General features: G+C 42.2%; 1 protein-coding gene across 2 annotated transcripts; it reads left to right on the top strand.

Annotated features, from left to right (window-relative positions):
- The first annotated feature begins 1,263 nt into the window (after positions 1-1,263).
- On the top strand, positions 1,264-15,650 carry HPS1 (HPS1 biogenesis of lysosomal organelles complex 3 subunit 1). 2 transcript variants are annotated; one of them, XM_087725703.1, is made up of 19 exons: positions 1,264-1,691; positions 2,770-2,886; positions 3,519-3,656; positions 5,202-5,344; positions 6,389-6,497; positions 6,702-6,862; positions 7,062-7,173; positions 8,465-8,557; positions 8,803-8,872; positions 9,758-9,822; positions 10,879-11,046; positions 11,139-11,318; positions 11,559-11,626; positions 12,237-12,362; positions 12,513-12,577; positions 13,167-13,312; positions 13,435-13,548; positions 14,103-14,185; positions 14,625-15,650. In XM_087725703.1, the coding sequence occupies exons 2-19, from the start codon at positions 2,770-2,772 to the stop codon at positions 14,785-14,787; spliced, it is 2,121 nt and encodes a 706-aa protein (XP_087581829.1). In that variant the 5' UTR covers positions 1,264-1,691; the 3' UTR covers positions 14,788-15,650. The 2 variants fall into 2 exon arrangements, with proteins under 2 accessions (XP_087581829.1, XP_087581830.1); XM_087725704.1 differs by lacking the exon at positions 1,264-1,691 and adding an exon at positions 1,712-1,785.
- The last annotated feature ends 179 nt before the right edge of the window (positions 15,651-15,829 follow it).

Consider the following 15,829-nt stretch of genomic DNA (forward strand, 5'->3'; position numbering starts at 1 on the left):
GGCCATTGGTGCTTTCTTGCTTATTTTCTTGCAGACATTTCATTATCTAAGCTAGGTAATGGCTGCAAGAAAAAAAAAGCTCAGAGAGCACCAAAGGACCCCCCCCTCCATTTCAACCCTGAATTATAAATATTCTCCTTGATTGGTACATTTTTCAATGAAAGGAATAATCACAGCCAAGTTAAATACTACACACCAGTATTTGAGCCAACAGAAAACTACATCAGGATAAACTTTACTTTTCCTACTCGTGATTTTTATGGTGCTCTCCTTGTTGCGCTGTACAGGGCACACTAAGGATAGAGATTAGATTCCCCTGACTTTTTATCCCTCCCTTCCCACTAAACTTTACCTGCCAGTGAGAAAACATGCATCAATATTCTTCCTACAGTGGACTGGGGCTGGAGTTTGGGAGGAGAAGAGGTTGACAAATGACTAAACCAGCAATTTTAGCTATGTGTCAAAATTCACTGGTTTTTGTGTGCAGGCATGGAAGCATGACTATCAGCTGATATATCTTTTCGGATAGCATTAAACTCATGTCCAAACTGAGCTTTTTCAAATTTAGTGCTATTCCAGAAAAGTGCCAAACTTACTTTTGGAAGCATCCTGAACACCAGCTGATGTTAATTAAGGCTTAGTTGTGGCATAAAGCAGCAGAGACAGTTTGCTCTAGTTTCAATAAGCAGCCCACTCCCTAACCCCATCTCTACTTCTGGTCAGATGTGATCATTCCTGATGGATTTTCACTATTTAAAGCAGATACTCTGGGAGGCTACTGGCTAGGACGCAGAGAGGAGAAAGTGGCTCCATGAGCCCAAAGTCATCACATCTCCTAGAATCCCCTTGACAGCATTTTGACCAGCGAAGTTTTGCTTTTCACTTCGGTCAGTAAAGCTTATCAGAGTGCGCATCCATGGCGAAATTTGGTGGGAGAAGAAGGGTGGGGGAAACACTGCTTTGACATCAGTACAGATTTAAGCGTGCCACGGATACTGGTTGGGGAGGAGAGGAAGTCCGCGACATCATCTCACAACCGAAAAAGGACTTGCTGGGGGAGATCGGGAAGCAGCCGCCTGCAAGTGGAGAAAGAGTTCTGCCCTCCCTTCCCCGAGAAAAGGCAGCAGCTGGGCAAACGCCTTTGCGGCCCTGCTGGACCGAGGAGTCGCTCGGGGTGCCTGGCCCTCTTCACCGCGGATAACTAACTTCCATCTCGCCGGCACCTTGCCGAACAGCCCCGCCCTTTCTCCTCTCAAAGGCGGAGCGGCGCGATTCATTGAACCGGCCATGCAGCCAACGGAGTAGTGAGGAAACAGGCCAGGCAATGGCGCTTTCCTTCCGCTCCGCCATCTGCCTAACAGACTCGCCGCCGGTTTGATCCAAACAAAACCCCGAGCCCCTAAACAGCGACGCCCAAAGGGCGGCAACGGCAGGCGGGCGGGAGCGCCGAGCCTTCTCGGCCTTCAGGCGCAGCTGATTCCGCGCCTTCTACGTTTTCAGAAGGCAGAGTCACGCGCCCAGCGGCGCGCCGGGCTTGTCTTGTCTTCTACAAGTTGGCTTGGAGCGGATGAGACCCGCTTTGGGGAAGGGCCCTTCCTTCTGCCGAGCTTACGCACTTGAAAAGACCCCGCGGTTCCACCTCCGCAGCAGATCCCTGCCTCGCTTGGAGGCGTGTCCCCAGGACGGGAAAGGTAGGGCAGTTCGGCGCAAACGGGCCCGTCTTGGCCTGAAAAAAGTTCTCCTCCTTCCGGGGAAATCGCCGTGACATCCTGGCGCTTATTCCCGGTGGGTTTCCAGCGGGGTGTTTGGGTGTCGCTTCTTCCCTTCCCTTCTTCCTCTGCCAACTGTAGAAACAAGTTTCGTTTCCGTATACGAAGCAGTGGAGAAGAGGCTCTTGGCTCTTCCTTCTTTCTACAGTTCCCTTTGGAGCACCGTCAGCCCGTAGGCACATTATAGATGCTACTAGTATTTAGTATTTAGTATTTATTGTCACTTATAGGCCGCCCTTTTCCCTGAGGGGACTCAGGGCGGCTTACAACTCAAGGGAAGGGAGTGCAAAACAAGACGTAAAACAATATGTGGATACAAATACAAATAGTAATAAAACACAACATTCATTCAACATTCGGGTGGGGTGTATAAAATCCTATCCCCAGGCCTGACGGGATAGCCAGGTCTTAAGGGCTATGCGGAAGCTCTGGACTGTGGTGAGGGTGCGAATTTCTACGGGGAGATCGTTCCAAAGGGTCAGAGCTGCTACTGAGAAAGCTCTCCTCCGCGTAGTCACCAGTCGGCACTGACTGGCGGATGGAATTCGGAGGAGGCCCACTCTGTGCGATCTGATGGGACGAAGGGAGGTAATCGGCAGAAGGCGGTCTCTCAAGTAATCAGATCCACTACCATGGAGGGCTTTATGAGTGGTGAGTAGCACCTTGAAGCGCACCCGGAGATCAACAGGTAGCCAGCGCAGCTCGCGGAGGATAGGTGTTATGTGGGCGTACCGAGGTGCGCCCACTATCACTCGCGCGGCCGCATTCTGGACTAGCTGAAGTCGCCGGATGCTCTTCAAGGGCAGCCCCATAAGCAACTAACTTTGCTTATTGTGCTCAGTTCTTCAGTGGTTACCATTGTAACTGTCCCTTTTGTTGATTGATATTTCTCGTTAGATCCAAAACTGGACGTTTTTCTTCTTCTTTGTTTTTCACCCGCTAAACAGGAACTAAATTTAGGTAACCACCTTGAAAGCTGAGTGTTTGTATTTCTTCACAGATGAAGTGTGTCCTCATTTCCAGTGAGGGTGCTGAAGTCCTTTTCTACTGGGCAGATCCAGACTTTTTGGCAATGCTACAGCAGCGATTTGGAATCCAGGATCAGAATGGTGATGAAGTAAGATCTGAAGAGAGAATTAGTACAAATGCCGGAGCAGGAGATTGATGCTCTTGGGTTCAGCTCCATTTAGAAATTGTAACTCTTGAAGCATTAGAGCAGTGTTTCTCAACCTTGGCAACTTGAAGATGTCTGGACTTCAACTCCCAGAATTCCCCAGCCAGCGAATGCTGGCTGGGGAATTCTGGGAGTTGAAGTCCGGACACCTTCAAGTTGCCAAGGTTGAGAAACACTGCATTAGAGCAAGTGTACCTAAGATTTCTTTGGAGGCCAAAATGGCAGTCTGCCAGCTTTTGCAGGCCCCAGAGGCCCATGCAAGTACATGGAGTCAAATGTTTTCAGGCCTGTTTTTACAGTGTATGTTTTGTAGTTCAGGGGATTAAAGAGCACAATGGGTCCTTTAAGCCTTGCCAAATCACTCAAGAAAGGAGTAGTGGCCCTTGTAAACTTTTGATATATTGCTTCTTGGTCGTCTGTGCAAGGCCTAATGTGGTTAGGTACATTAATAGTTACATGTTCCTGTTTAAGAGATCATGTTTAACTTTTTGGAAGGATATTGGGTTTCTGCTAGTCTAAGATACGTGTGCTAATTGGAAGACAGGAATATTTGCTGGTTTTCCTTCTTTTCACAGATACCTTCTGTGGAAGACAGCATCAACACATTGTTTGCCCCCATGATCATCTCCTGTGGAACTATGCTAGAAAAATTAGGAGACACATACACTTGCTTCTCTGCTGAAAATGGCAAGCATCTATATGTGCTGCATATGGTAATTATTCACTGCTTTGTAGTACAAGTAGTTGGTGAACTTCTAACAAAAAGAGGATAAATATCTTCTGGATGTGCCACTTGTTTTAGGACAGAAATGAACCGTCTAGTTTCGAAGTAATATTTTCTCTCTTCTCCCAAAAGAGTTTTGTTTCTATACAAAATAGAATCTTCTCTACAACTTTTACTTTTAAAAAAAACCAAATCAATTAACAAATAACAATAAAATGGTATTAAACAATATAACTTAAAACAGCAATAAGTAAAGATCACAATATGTTTCTCTGACATGGGGCCTTCTTACGTGAATTGCATTTTAGTTTTTATAACATCAGTTCACATATCATTTGGCCACAATTAGGGGAGTATTTCAGTCAAAAAGGAGAGCCAACCAGATTTTTTTCTGCAGTTTAGCTGGGGAGTCCCTCAATCTTCTCAGTTCTGAATCTTTCAGTTGGAGGCAGATTTGTATCTGAGGATGTCATAGCCTAATGACTGGCCTCAAGCCAAATTTGACTTTTTAATTGATAAGTTAGGTGCCATGGAGATCTAAAGCACATGTATCCATTTATGTGCATATGAAGTCCCAAGAGAATCATCCTTCAGCTGGATTTGTATGTAGTTCAACTCCTCTTAGATCCAAACTTGAAGGGAGGAGAGGGCTTTCCAAGAGGGATTTCTTGCCTGTTATGCCAGATAGGCTGATAATTGTTTGCAGAGCAAGGGAAAGGTCTGTGTGGAAGCACTTTAAAAAACTTCATTCTAACATCCTCCTTGAAGATCTAATTGGTGTGGGAGGATGTTGAATACATGCTTTCTTAAAGTTAGCTGTCCAGGGCTATTTGCTATATTTGCTGTTGTTAGGCAAATCCTACATGATCACATGTAGTCAGATAATCACCATTTGCAACCTCCTGCTGGCTTTGCCAGAAGCCAGCAGTAAAGATAGGAAATGGCAATCACATGATCATGGGATGCAACTATCATAATGTGAGCTGGTTGCCAAGTGCTGGCATCAGTGCTGGCAACAAGTGCTGGCATCATGGTCTCATGGTCTTCATATGACCATGGGACATTGCAATGGCTACACCTATGAGAAACAGTCCTCTCAATCCATGATGTAATAACTTTGAACAGTTGCTAAATGTGTGATCACTGAACTATCTGCATTCTTTTCCTTATCTTTTGGTTTCAATGTTTGAAACTAAACTTGGTTTTTATAAAAATAATGTATAAATGTCATTTTTTTGTCAACCACCAGCCAAATGCACCCTGGAAACAATATGTTGTAGACTGGACGCTTTTTGATAAGTGTCAAACAATGTTCTCTAAAGTGAGCTCAGTGACTTTAACCATCAATGAACTGCCTTTGATTTCAAACATGGTTCATTTTAAAATAAAAATGTGCTTGGAGTTTTGGAGCAGTAAAGGGGCTTTTAAGTAATATTAGTTTTATGGTAAATGTTACCAGTAGTATGTTGTTTGTTTTATTTTCTTGTCCTTGTCGCTGTTGCAGTTCTGTAGGTGTGTCTTGTTTGTTTTTCAGTTTGGCGAGTGCCTGTACATTGCCATGAATGGAGATGGCCGTGAGAGTGAGGATGATTTGCGCCGTCAGCTCTATGTGCTCAGAAGATTAACCGAGGCTCACTTTGGCCTAGTCACACTGGACAGTCACCTCTTCCATCGGGAGTGAGTGATTGGGTGAAGATGGGATTTTTGTTTTGCTGGATTTTTCATTGTGGCCTTTTCTTGGCTGGAACATCCATTTCTTGGATGGAATATCAACATGCTTTTTATATGTTGTTCTTCAGCTCTACTAATATTAAGCTCCTCTTTTGTAATTGTGCTAAGTGACATGAGGGCAAGATCTTTTTCATTTTTCTCACTCTTGGAATTTAGACTTGTATAAATGTTGTACATTAGTAATCCTGGCCATACTGCTGTAATAAAATGTGTATCAACTTTAGCAACTTTAAGATGTTTGGACTTCAGCTCTGAAAATTCCCCACCAGGAGGCTGGCTAGAGAATTCTAGGAATTGAAGTCCATATGTCTTGATGTTGCCACAGTTGAGAATCATTGCTGTAATACAACTGTCTAGCCAATGGCAGGTCTAGGCATTGTAATTTTCAGGTACTTCGTGTTGGGAATAGCATCTTCTTGAAAGTCAATCTAATACATTCTCTAATGTATATCACCTATGTGTTAGAAGTTGGTCATAAGGTTCTGAGACAGAAAAGTTGGCATTATTTATATTGATAGGCAAAGACAGCAACATAAAGATTTGTATACTTATACCATGTTTCCCCGAAAATAAGACAGGGTCTTATTTTCTTTTGACCCCTGAAATAAGCGCTTGGCCTTATTTTTGGGGAGGTCTTATTATATTTGAGGTACAGTTGATGATGAGCGTGGTCCCCTCATGTCTGCTGCTGTGCTGCAATATTTACAGGGAGGGCTTATTTTCAGGGGAGGGCTTATTTTAGTGCATGTACTTAAAAGCCTGATTGGGCTTATTATCCAGGGAGGTCTTATTTTCAGGGAAACAGGGTAGCACTTATCAAGAACTGTGTTGTATTGCTTGATATATTAAGGAAGACTGAATAGTTGGGTTAAGGATGACTAGATGTAGATAGAAAGGGGGACCAATGGCAAAGTATTGAGGAAAAGGTGGTGAAAGGGAAAATTAGCGGTGGCTATACTCAGCTGATTGGCTGGGGTTTGTTTTTTTTAGACTTCGCCCAGTAGAAACTGAACAACGAGCTCACATCTGGGGGCTTTTTCAGAGCTTGCTGCAGACTTATAACCAGCTGCATGAGGAAGACCAGAGTTTTGCTGTAGAGGTAATGTAGAGTGGGGTTGTTGAAATGCTTGTAAGATGCATCATTTTAAGAATGGGGATGGGATGAAGGCATTTATCCTACATTTGTTTAGAGGAATAGAAATGTACTTTATGTACTATAGGGGAATTCAAAGGCCCACAAGCTCCAGAGGTAGGATTGGAGAGGCTCTTGAAATATAAATGTCCCTCTGCTCATCTTTATCAGGCTGTAGAGCGGCTGATCCACCCACAACTGTGTGAACAGTGTATTGAATTCTTGGAGCGGCAAGTTGTACAGTACATCAATAGCAACACGGAACGTGCTGGACATGAAGTAGTGCATGCTTTCCTGCTCATACACACTAAACTACTTGCCTTTTACTCCAGGTAAAATCCTAGTTCTTGTCAGTCATCTTCTGTCTAATGCAGGTGCCACTTTTCCCAACAAAAGCCCATTACCTGGGCTTCCTCCTCTGATACTTCCCATTGTTTGGGCCTCCAATTTGCTTTCTCTGTCCCTTTGGGAAGTTAGTATATGGCTTCCCTAACAATTACATTCTTTTTCTCGGGGGCGCTTTGCTTCCAGCCGGAATGCCAGCTCTCTGCGACCAGCTGACTTGCTCACTCTGCTCCTGATTGTGCAGGATCTATATCCCAGCTCTTTTAAGGACCAGCCTGTTCCTGAAGTGTTTGCACAGGTAAAGAAATAACCATTCCATATAAAAGGAATAAGAATCTCTTGGTTTATCACCTTCTTCTTCCCTCCCAGTCTGAGAATCCCTTTGACAACTATTTTGGGATGGAATGCCAAAGTAGAAATAGGTAGAAACAGAATTCTATGATAGGGATCTTGAATTAAGAACTTTTATTCATATAAATATTTATGTGCCAGATATAGAGATATATGCCACTTTTCCTTTGGAGGCTTAAGACAACATGCATAAGCACTCCTTTCTCCATTTTTTCTCTTAACAATAAAATGAATTAGGCTGCAAAATAGTGACTGATCAAAAGTCTTCTGGAGAGCTCTTTTGGTTGAGAATGAACTTAAATCAGCTTCTCTTCAGTTCTAGTATCTTAATTACTAAACAGCATTGGCTTTATGGGATTTGCACAAATGCCCGAATGTTTGAGTCTTTCTTGAATGACATTGTTAATTAATGATTAGACTGTCGCACTAGAATTCAGAAGATTAGTTCAAATCCTCATCAGCTGTAAATGTCATTGATATTCACTCCACCTATCTAAAAGGAAGTTGAAAGATGTAGCGTATTTTTCGGACTATAAGACGCACGGGAGTATAAGAGCACCATGATAAGGTAAATTGTTTTTTTTAAAAAATCCACTCTGCAGGCCTCCCAAACCCTCTGCATGCCTTGTTTTTTGCAAAAGAAAAAAGAAAAGAGGGGGGCATGCAGAACTTTGGGAGGCTCTTAGAGTGCTTCTGGGGCTGGGGGCAAAAACAAGCAAAAACAGCCCATTTTTTGCAAAGATGGCCCATTGGGGGGGGTATGCAGAGGCTTTGGGAGGCTTGTAGAGTACTCCTGGGGGCTGGGGGGGGCAAAAATGGCCCATTCTTTGCCCTCCCCAGCCCTCAGGAGCACTTTGCAAGCCTCCCAAACCCTCTGCACGTCCATTTTTGCCACAGGGATGGGGTTTCGGTAGGCCAAAAATGCTGTATTCATTGTATAAGATGCACCCAGATTTTCACTCTCTTTTTGGGGGGGGAGGGTGCGTCTTATACTCCGAAAAATGCGGTAATCAATATATGTTATCCTAAGCTCTTTAAAAGAAGACTGGGATGAGTGTGACAATTTCTATTTCTAGTCTTAGCTCCTGTAAATGCTTCTTTTCCCATGTTTTTCTACTATTTTAATTTCCCACAGGGCTACAAAATTAAGTTATGATTAGGCATTGTGAGAAATTAAACACTGGAAAAATAGCTTTTTATAGTGGCACTGGATGCTGATGCCAAACCTGTCTGTTCAGCCTATAGAAGGAGAAATAAGTCTTCAGAGACCTCAAAGCAGTGAGAGTATTCCAGTGAACAGTCCCCTTTACCACAGCACTTCTGAAGAGCAGGTGAGTACTGGCTAGTCTTTTTAATGTGGCTTGGGATTTGGATGCTGGATGTGGACTGGGTTTCAAAAATTAGAATAGCTAGAACACAATAAAGCTTCTCTAAGGTTTGGAACAAGCTGTGTGAGATCCATTCTTTGCCCAGATTGGTTAATCTCTGTTGCACACGATAAGGATTTCTTCAGGGGCATAGGGGAGGAAGCCATGTTGAGCTCTGGCTGAGTCAGTTCCCTTCCGCCTTCCCTCAGATAGCAGATGATCTCTCTATGCCTGAAGAGTTCTTCACCCCCAAGGCTTCCCCTAGCCAACAGAGCACGGGTGAGTTTGGGATCAATTGTGGAGAACATTGAGATGAGATTATGGAGAATGAGGGGCATTCTGTTATGGCTCTGAGTAGAACTCTTTCAGAAGAAATTGGTTGCATATTAACTGGCTGTAGTAAAATGGCAACTGCTATTATCTTGGCTTGCTTGCTTGCTTGCTTGCTTGCTTGCTTGCTTGCTTGCTTGCTTGCTTGCTTGCTTGCTTGCTTGCTTGCTTGCTTGCTTGCTTGCTTGGGACAGAGCTCTACTACTATTGTGGCATTAGAAAAATAATGTCTTAAAGCTGAGAAAACCTGTGGAAAAAGGGATAGAAATAGCTCCAGATGCTTGGATTAGATAGTGATGGTCAAAATCTCTTGTGCTACCGTGTTTTCCTGAAAATAAGACAGGGTCTCATTTTCTTTTGACCCCCGAAATAAGCACTTTGCTTTATTTTTGGGGAGATCTTATTATTTTTGAGGTGGAGGAGGCGGTGAACGTGGTCACCTCATGGCTGCTGCTGTGTTGCAATATTTTTGGGGAGGGCTTATTTTAGCGCATCTGCTCAAAAGCCCAATTGGGCTTATTATTCGGAGAGGTCTTATTTTTGGGGAAACAGGGTAGTTGCTGTCTTTTTTACTTCTTTCCCATTCTTGGAGGTAAGGGTATCTTGGGTGCTTATAAGGACCATCAATCAGTAGTTATTATGCAGCTATTCCACATTTATTTTTAATGGACTTTTGTGGAAAAAAGAAAACGTGTGAAAACACAGAGGCTCCAAGTGGAAGATGTTTGTGACTGAACATGTCAGTAAAAATTTGTATTTGAGGCAGGGACAAGAATATAAGAAGGCTCTGTTTGGAAGCACTCTTAGACTCTCTTCTTTTTCTGCTATCTAAAGGAAGTGCCTGGACTGAGGGTGTGGATTCACAGAGCGATGGAGAGGTAAATTCTGCTGATTTCTTGGTAAGTACTTGGATCAGGATTGGTAGTGTCATAATCCATTTTTGTACTTTCATCTTTTGGGGATTTACTCTTTCCTACACTTTTCTCTAACCTTCACTTATTTTATCACCAAAGCAGAAATGATTTAGGGTACCACCCACCCACTCTCCTTTCTGTAAGCCAAGCCTTTAGCATAGGCTTACATTCACCTTTTGTCCCCATATGAAGAAAAGAATAAAATGAAATCGCTCAAACTCTATAAAACTCCATGAAAGATAAAATGTAGCCATAAAGAAACTCATCGGTAGAAGATGGAGAGAGGCTAGGGACTGTTCTATAATGAATCAAAGAGTTCGAGGCAAAAGAGAGAACAAGGGGTTTTCTTTATAGTAGTTTTCCCAGGCTTTGTATCCCCCAGATAAATTAGGCTACAATCTCCATAATCTTCAACCAATATAGAAAATCCTCCTGCCTAGAGAATCTTAGGAGGCTTGTTCTGTGATACAATACACAACTTCCATTTTGCGTAATATAGATTGATAGTCTACCTACCCAGATAAGCATCCTCCAACCCAATTCTTTTTTGGTCCTGGAAGAATCATTTAAGCAGTTGCCTCATCCTAATTAAAAAACAAACAAATTCTGGGCAAGTGTTCTATTCAGGTGTGAGGGAGAAGTTCCCTAGAACAGTGTTTCTCAACCTTGGCGACTTGAAGTCCTGTGGACTTCAACTCCCAGAATCCCCCAGCCAGCTATGCTGGCTGGGGGATTCTGGGAGTTGAAGTCCACGGGACTTCAAGTCGCCAAGGTTGAGAAACACTGTTCTAGAACTCAGTTCTGACGAATATGTGCCTCCTTGTGATTTGCTCTCCACATATTCCCTGCCTGCTTCTTCAAATTGTCAGTAGTTGGAGCTATTGCTTTACATTGCCATCGCAAATTCAAAGTAATAGCGGATTATCTTGGCACATCCTTAAATCATAATGAAACAAGAAGTTTTGGGACATTAATCTCAATATACGTATACTGCAGTTCATTTTATTTTAATTCCATGACACCTGTACATTTTCTTCCTAGCTGGCTGAGGATATGCTGCACATTGTAGAATCCCCAGCCTCAGAAGCTACAAACCCACGGAGAATATTTCTGGATGTCAACTTGAAAGAAGGCTATTGCCCCATGATGCCACACACAATGCACTGCCTCTCACTCTGGCCAGGCATCTTGCTGGTACTCCTCACAAAGGTGAACAGAGTCCACAGACATTCATATGATACCCTCCGAGTGGTGGTTCCTGAATGTCCACCCTTTAAATGTCCACCCTCTTTGCCTTCTAGAACCCCAGTTCCCAAGTGGCCCTTTCTCTCTACCAATTGCTGGATGGAATCCTGATGATAGAGAAGAAATTGAAAGAGGGACAGGAGAGCCGGCAACCTCTGCGTTCTCAGCCTTTATTTTTGGAGCTCCGACATAGAATGGACAAATTTGTCAAGAAGCTGGGTGGGCAAGAGTCACAGGTAAAAATTAAGTTCATCTACACAGAAAACAAGTAGTGTTAGTGGATGTTTTTGCTCAATATGAGGAGGGCTGGGCTAATTACTGATAAACCCTTCAGCATGGGATAGAATTGAGTAGACCTTTACCGTGGTTGAGATCCCACTTTGCTTTTTGACTGATAATGAGACCTATGTAAGAAAGGAGCTGAACTCTGTTGTGCAATGGATTCTGAATGCAACTTGTTTCTCAATGTCCCTCAGTTACAGAATACATGGCAAGAGTTAAAGAACAAAATTTCTTCTCGAAGTGAGCCTGGGACTTCCTTGGAGTGAGTATAAATTATAATTATATAATTATCACACCTGCTGACTGATATGCACAAGTAAATTCATCCATTCAAGCATTATACATCTATGGGATCGTTTAAATTTTGCACCTGTGAGTATTGAGAATAGATGGCTTGTTTAAAAGAATTAACAAAGAAGAAACAAAGAGGTTTAAAATTATATAAAGCATATAGCAAGAACTAAAATGTAAAAGATAGAATAAGCAGGAGGGGGCAATTTGTTGCTTTCAGAGCTCCAACTGATTAAGATTGTTAAAAACTGGAGGGACAGGAGACCATTTCCTGAGGTGAGAAGCAGATGAAAACTAGTTTAAAGCTTAAAATTGGAATGCTATAATTTAAACAAAACAAGATATTTTTTGTCCAATTAAAGAGTGCAGTACCTCATCTAATACTTTTGTGTAGCAGAGAAAATATACAGAAAACATACTCAAATATTAGGAAAGGAAAGAAAAAGAATTCTATATGGCTAATTAGTTCTCCTGGGTTGCTGATATACAGCTCCTTATAAAAAGTAATTGTAGAAAAAAAATGGCCTGACGTTTAGAGTGAGAGCTGTTCTAAGAACATACTGATATTTATTTTGTTTCAGGCTTTTGCAGGCATTTTGCAACGTCCGGCGACAGCTCTGTGCTGTGTACCGGCTTCTCTTCCTTGGATCTCCAGGGGCCCAAGGCCTGCCTCAGAACTTGCTGGAGCGGGTGCAGCAATTCACACAGTGAGTGAGAAGGAGCAGAAAGATGAAATTGCAGCTGAGAGTCTGGTGGGTTGCAGGATTTGTAGGTGCCAAACACTGTTGTTCATGACTTGTATGCATAAGCAACATTAATATTTTGTTTATTTATTTTTCTCCACCTTGTATTGTCAGGGACAAGCTCAAAGACTGGAAAGACTTCTTACTGGTGAAGAGCAAGCGCAATGTCACCATGGTGTCATATCCTTTGATGTTTACCCCCGCCCCCATCTTTTCTTTTTGGTGGGGGGTGTTGGAAGACCTATAGAAAAATAGAGAGGCTCTAGAGAAGAGAGAGGGAAGCACTGGGCAAAATACTGTTTTGAAACAAATATGGAAGCAACATTGGCAGACAAGGAATTTCTTGGGAAAACAGCCTTGAGAACAAGAATTTCTTTTGTATTTTCACATGCACAAAACCCATTTAGTGTTTCCCCTGCTATAGGCATGTGGCAGTACAGGAATAGAAGAGCACAGTTCTTAAGTTTCTCAGGTTTTGGAACAGAGCAAAAAAAAATTGGTGTTTTTGAAGGATAACAGAAATACAGCAAGAAAATATCCATACTCCTAGACAAACATTAAAGTCTAAAGAAATTAAATGATAGCTCTGTTATTCATTCAATTCTGTGTTTTTTAAAAATAGGGATTGGGCTCTTGACTCCAAAAATTCTATGAAGTGCCTAAATATTGTTGTAGAGAGTGAACGTTTAAGTCTACTGTTTGAGCTGGTCACGGCCAAAATGGAAAAGATGCCTATCTTTAACCAAGTTCTTAACTTGCTTTCATCCACATATTTGGAAAATTTCCCAGGGCTTGTGCATTTCATCTATGTGGATCGTACAGTAGGACAAATGGTGGCTCCATCACTTGGCATATCAGAGGAATCTTCTTCAGAATTAGGCAAAGGACCTTTACTTCAATTTATAAAGAAGAAGGTAATGTTAGGTGATTGACAAGTGTCTGTATTGACATAATTTCAATGGGAGATTTTGAATTTGAGGTTTGGGCTGACTCTTAAGGAAACTTATACTTTCCTTTTTCTGCCTTTGGTTCACAGGTATGGTCACTGGTGGCTTTAGCGCGAAGCTTCTTGCAGAAGGGATACACTACACTGATGGTCCGGGATGGAGATTACTATTGTACCTACTTCCTCTGGTTTGAGAACGAGCTGGTAATTGTGGAGGAGTCGAGCTCAGAAGAGAAGGGAGGGGAAGGATGCTATTTTACAACTTACTATATAAAAAAGGTTGATACAGAAGCTGAAGACACTTTCTTCAGAGTGTGGTACTGAGATTTGCTTTGGCATACCCAAATCAAATTCATAATCCTTCCCCATTAAATCCACAACTGGCTACTCCTAGTTTCTTTATTTAATTGGTATAATTTATGGCCTGGGAGAGTTTGTTTTTCTCCTGCTGCTGCTTAAAACAATTTGGAATCAGAAACCCTTCCTGATTTATTGCAGGTGTTTCAGATGCCTACCTATAAAGCCAAATTTACTCATCTTTGATGAGGTATTGGCCTTTCCCAGCTTTGGGGATGAACAACTAATATGGCAATTAAGTACTGACGACAGGAAGATAGTACAGACTGATGACTTTAGTCCAGGCTTTCTGGGGAGCACTAAGATAAGGATGCCTTCTTTAGCCATGAGCTAAAAATACATAACATCTGCTTTGGTTTAAAACATCTTTTCCCTGACAATTTCTTTCTGTTTCCATGTAGGGATATAAGCTGGAGGTTATGGAAGTGCCAGTGCTTTCTGATGATTCAGTTCCCATTGGGACACTGGCAGGTGATTATTACAGGTAAGCAAGGGTTTTGATTCCATAGATACTGATGGGTGCAGAAGGGATTTGATTCAAGCTCTGAAAAGGACAGTGTTTACAGCTTAATTAACTATCTCTTCCTCCTAGCAATGGTATAATTCACAACTTTGAAATGTGCGGCCCCCAACGTCAGATCTAAACCTATACTGTGGTTATCTTTGTGTGATATGAAGTTGAAAGATGGTGTAACCATCAATATTCTTGCAACTTTATCTTTTACTTTGCATAACATTGGGAGAGATCTTTAAGTTGCCTAAAATTGTATGGCTATATTTTAATTTTTTCTAAGCCTCTTGATGGTTGAAGTGCAAGGCTTTTGTCTTTTGCTGGAAGGACCATTGAGGCTTTGTAGAACTTACTTGATTTCACTTTTTTCACCACCACCTACATTTACCCATTTTCTGACTCTCTCATACAGGAAACTGCTCCGTTATTTTGGCAGGAAACATGCCAATGAAGTGGTGAAGTGCTATGAGCTGCTGACCATCCATCTGGGCATCATGCCGAATGAAGCTATGATCCAGCAGGCACGCAGCTTGGCCCAGCAACTCTGGGAGCCAACACGTATCCCCTTGCTTTAGAGGGCTTAACTGATACTCAGTGCAATTTGGCTGTTTTCTTCTTTCTGGACTACGTTGCATCTCAGGTCTCTGCTGATTTTACTTCAGTGGGACAGGTCTAACTTGGGCAATGTTTTTACTTGACCTCCATTGGATTTTCAGAGCTAGGAGATCAACGTGTTCATTTGCTTTCCTTCACAACATCAAAGAGCTCTGTTTTGGATACCAAAAGTGATTCATGTCAGAGCACAGCTGCTGACGTAGCATTGGCCCTTGGTGTGAACCTGTGTTGGAGAACTTGCAGTACAGGACTTCCTTTCTTGTAACTGCACCTCAGAATTTCGACACAGAAGCCCATTGGGCACAGGTTGTAAACTTATATGTTTAGTATAGTGCCTCATTTTGTTAGGCACTTCATTATCATTAAATATTTATCTTATACTTGAGAAATGTAATATAGAATGTCTTAGAGCAGAAAAGATAACATTTTAGGCCTCTTATGAAATACAGAGAGTGCTGTCCACCACCAAGGCTATATCCTAGCTCTCAGTCTCTTATCATTCCAATTCAGTTTTTAAAATATTTTTTGTAAGTGTCTACGTATCCAATGAGAGTCCTAAATTGCAACCATTCTGGTTTTTTAAGCATTTTAAAAGAATGCCTGTGGGGCCCAGACAGCCCTCGATTAATGCTTAAGCAAATTAAGTATATGCTCAGGGTCCCAATGGAAGGGGCTGGGATACCACAGAGCCCCCTCCCCCAGCTATCACGCCCTTAATTCTTTCACTGCCACATTCAGTTCAGTCTTTTTTGTTTTTGCAATTATCTTTACCTACCATGTTCAACTTTAATTGTATTATTAAAAATATTTCCTTTTGCATGGTGACTGACTAATGTTAAAAGTGTCAATCTTAAAGTAAGTTAAGCAATGGAAGGACTGTAATGCATGTTGGGCATCAGTTGGCCTTTATCCCTGAAGGCATAGATCCAGAGGGTTTTTATGGGTTTTTTGGTCTATATCTTGCTTTGCAGCATGCTAGCTTCCCATGTATTTATTTTATTC

This window comes from Thamnophis sirtalis, unplaced genomic scaffold (genome assembly GCF_051295495.1).
Source record: "Thamnophis sirtalis isolate CommonGarterSnake01/CBP01778 unplaced genomic scaffold, rThaSir2_p1.2 scaffold_11, whole genome shotgun sequence".
Taxonomy (NCBI): domain Eukaryota; kingdom Metazoa; phylum Chordata; class Lepidosauria; order Squamata; family Natricidae; genus Thamnophis; species Thamnophis sirtalis.

What these genes read in the sequence shown, in the direction of transcription:
- HPS1 (XM_087725703.1), top strand. Translation starts at nt 2,770, where the DNA reads ATGAAGTGTGTCCTCATTTCCAGTGAGGGTGCTGAAGTCCTTTTCTAC. An exon ending in TTCCTGAAGTGTTTGCACAG is followed by an intron (nt 7,174 to 8,464) that starts GTAAAGAAATAA and finishes CTGTCTGTTCAG; the next exon opens with CCTATAGAAGGAGAAATAAG. An exon ending in CGGGTGCAGCAATTCACACA is followed by an intron (nt 12,363 to 12,512) that starts GTGAGTGAGAAG and finishes TTGTATTGTCAG; the next exon opens with GGACAAGCTCAAAGACTGGA.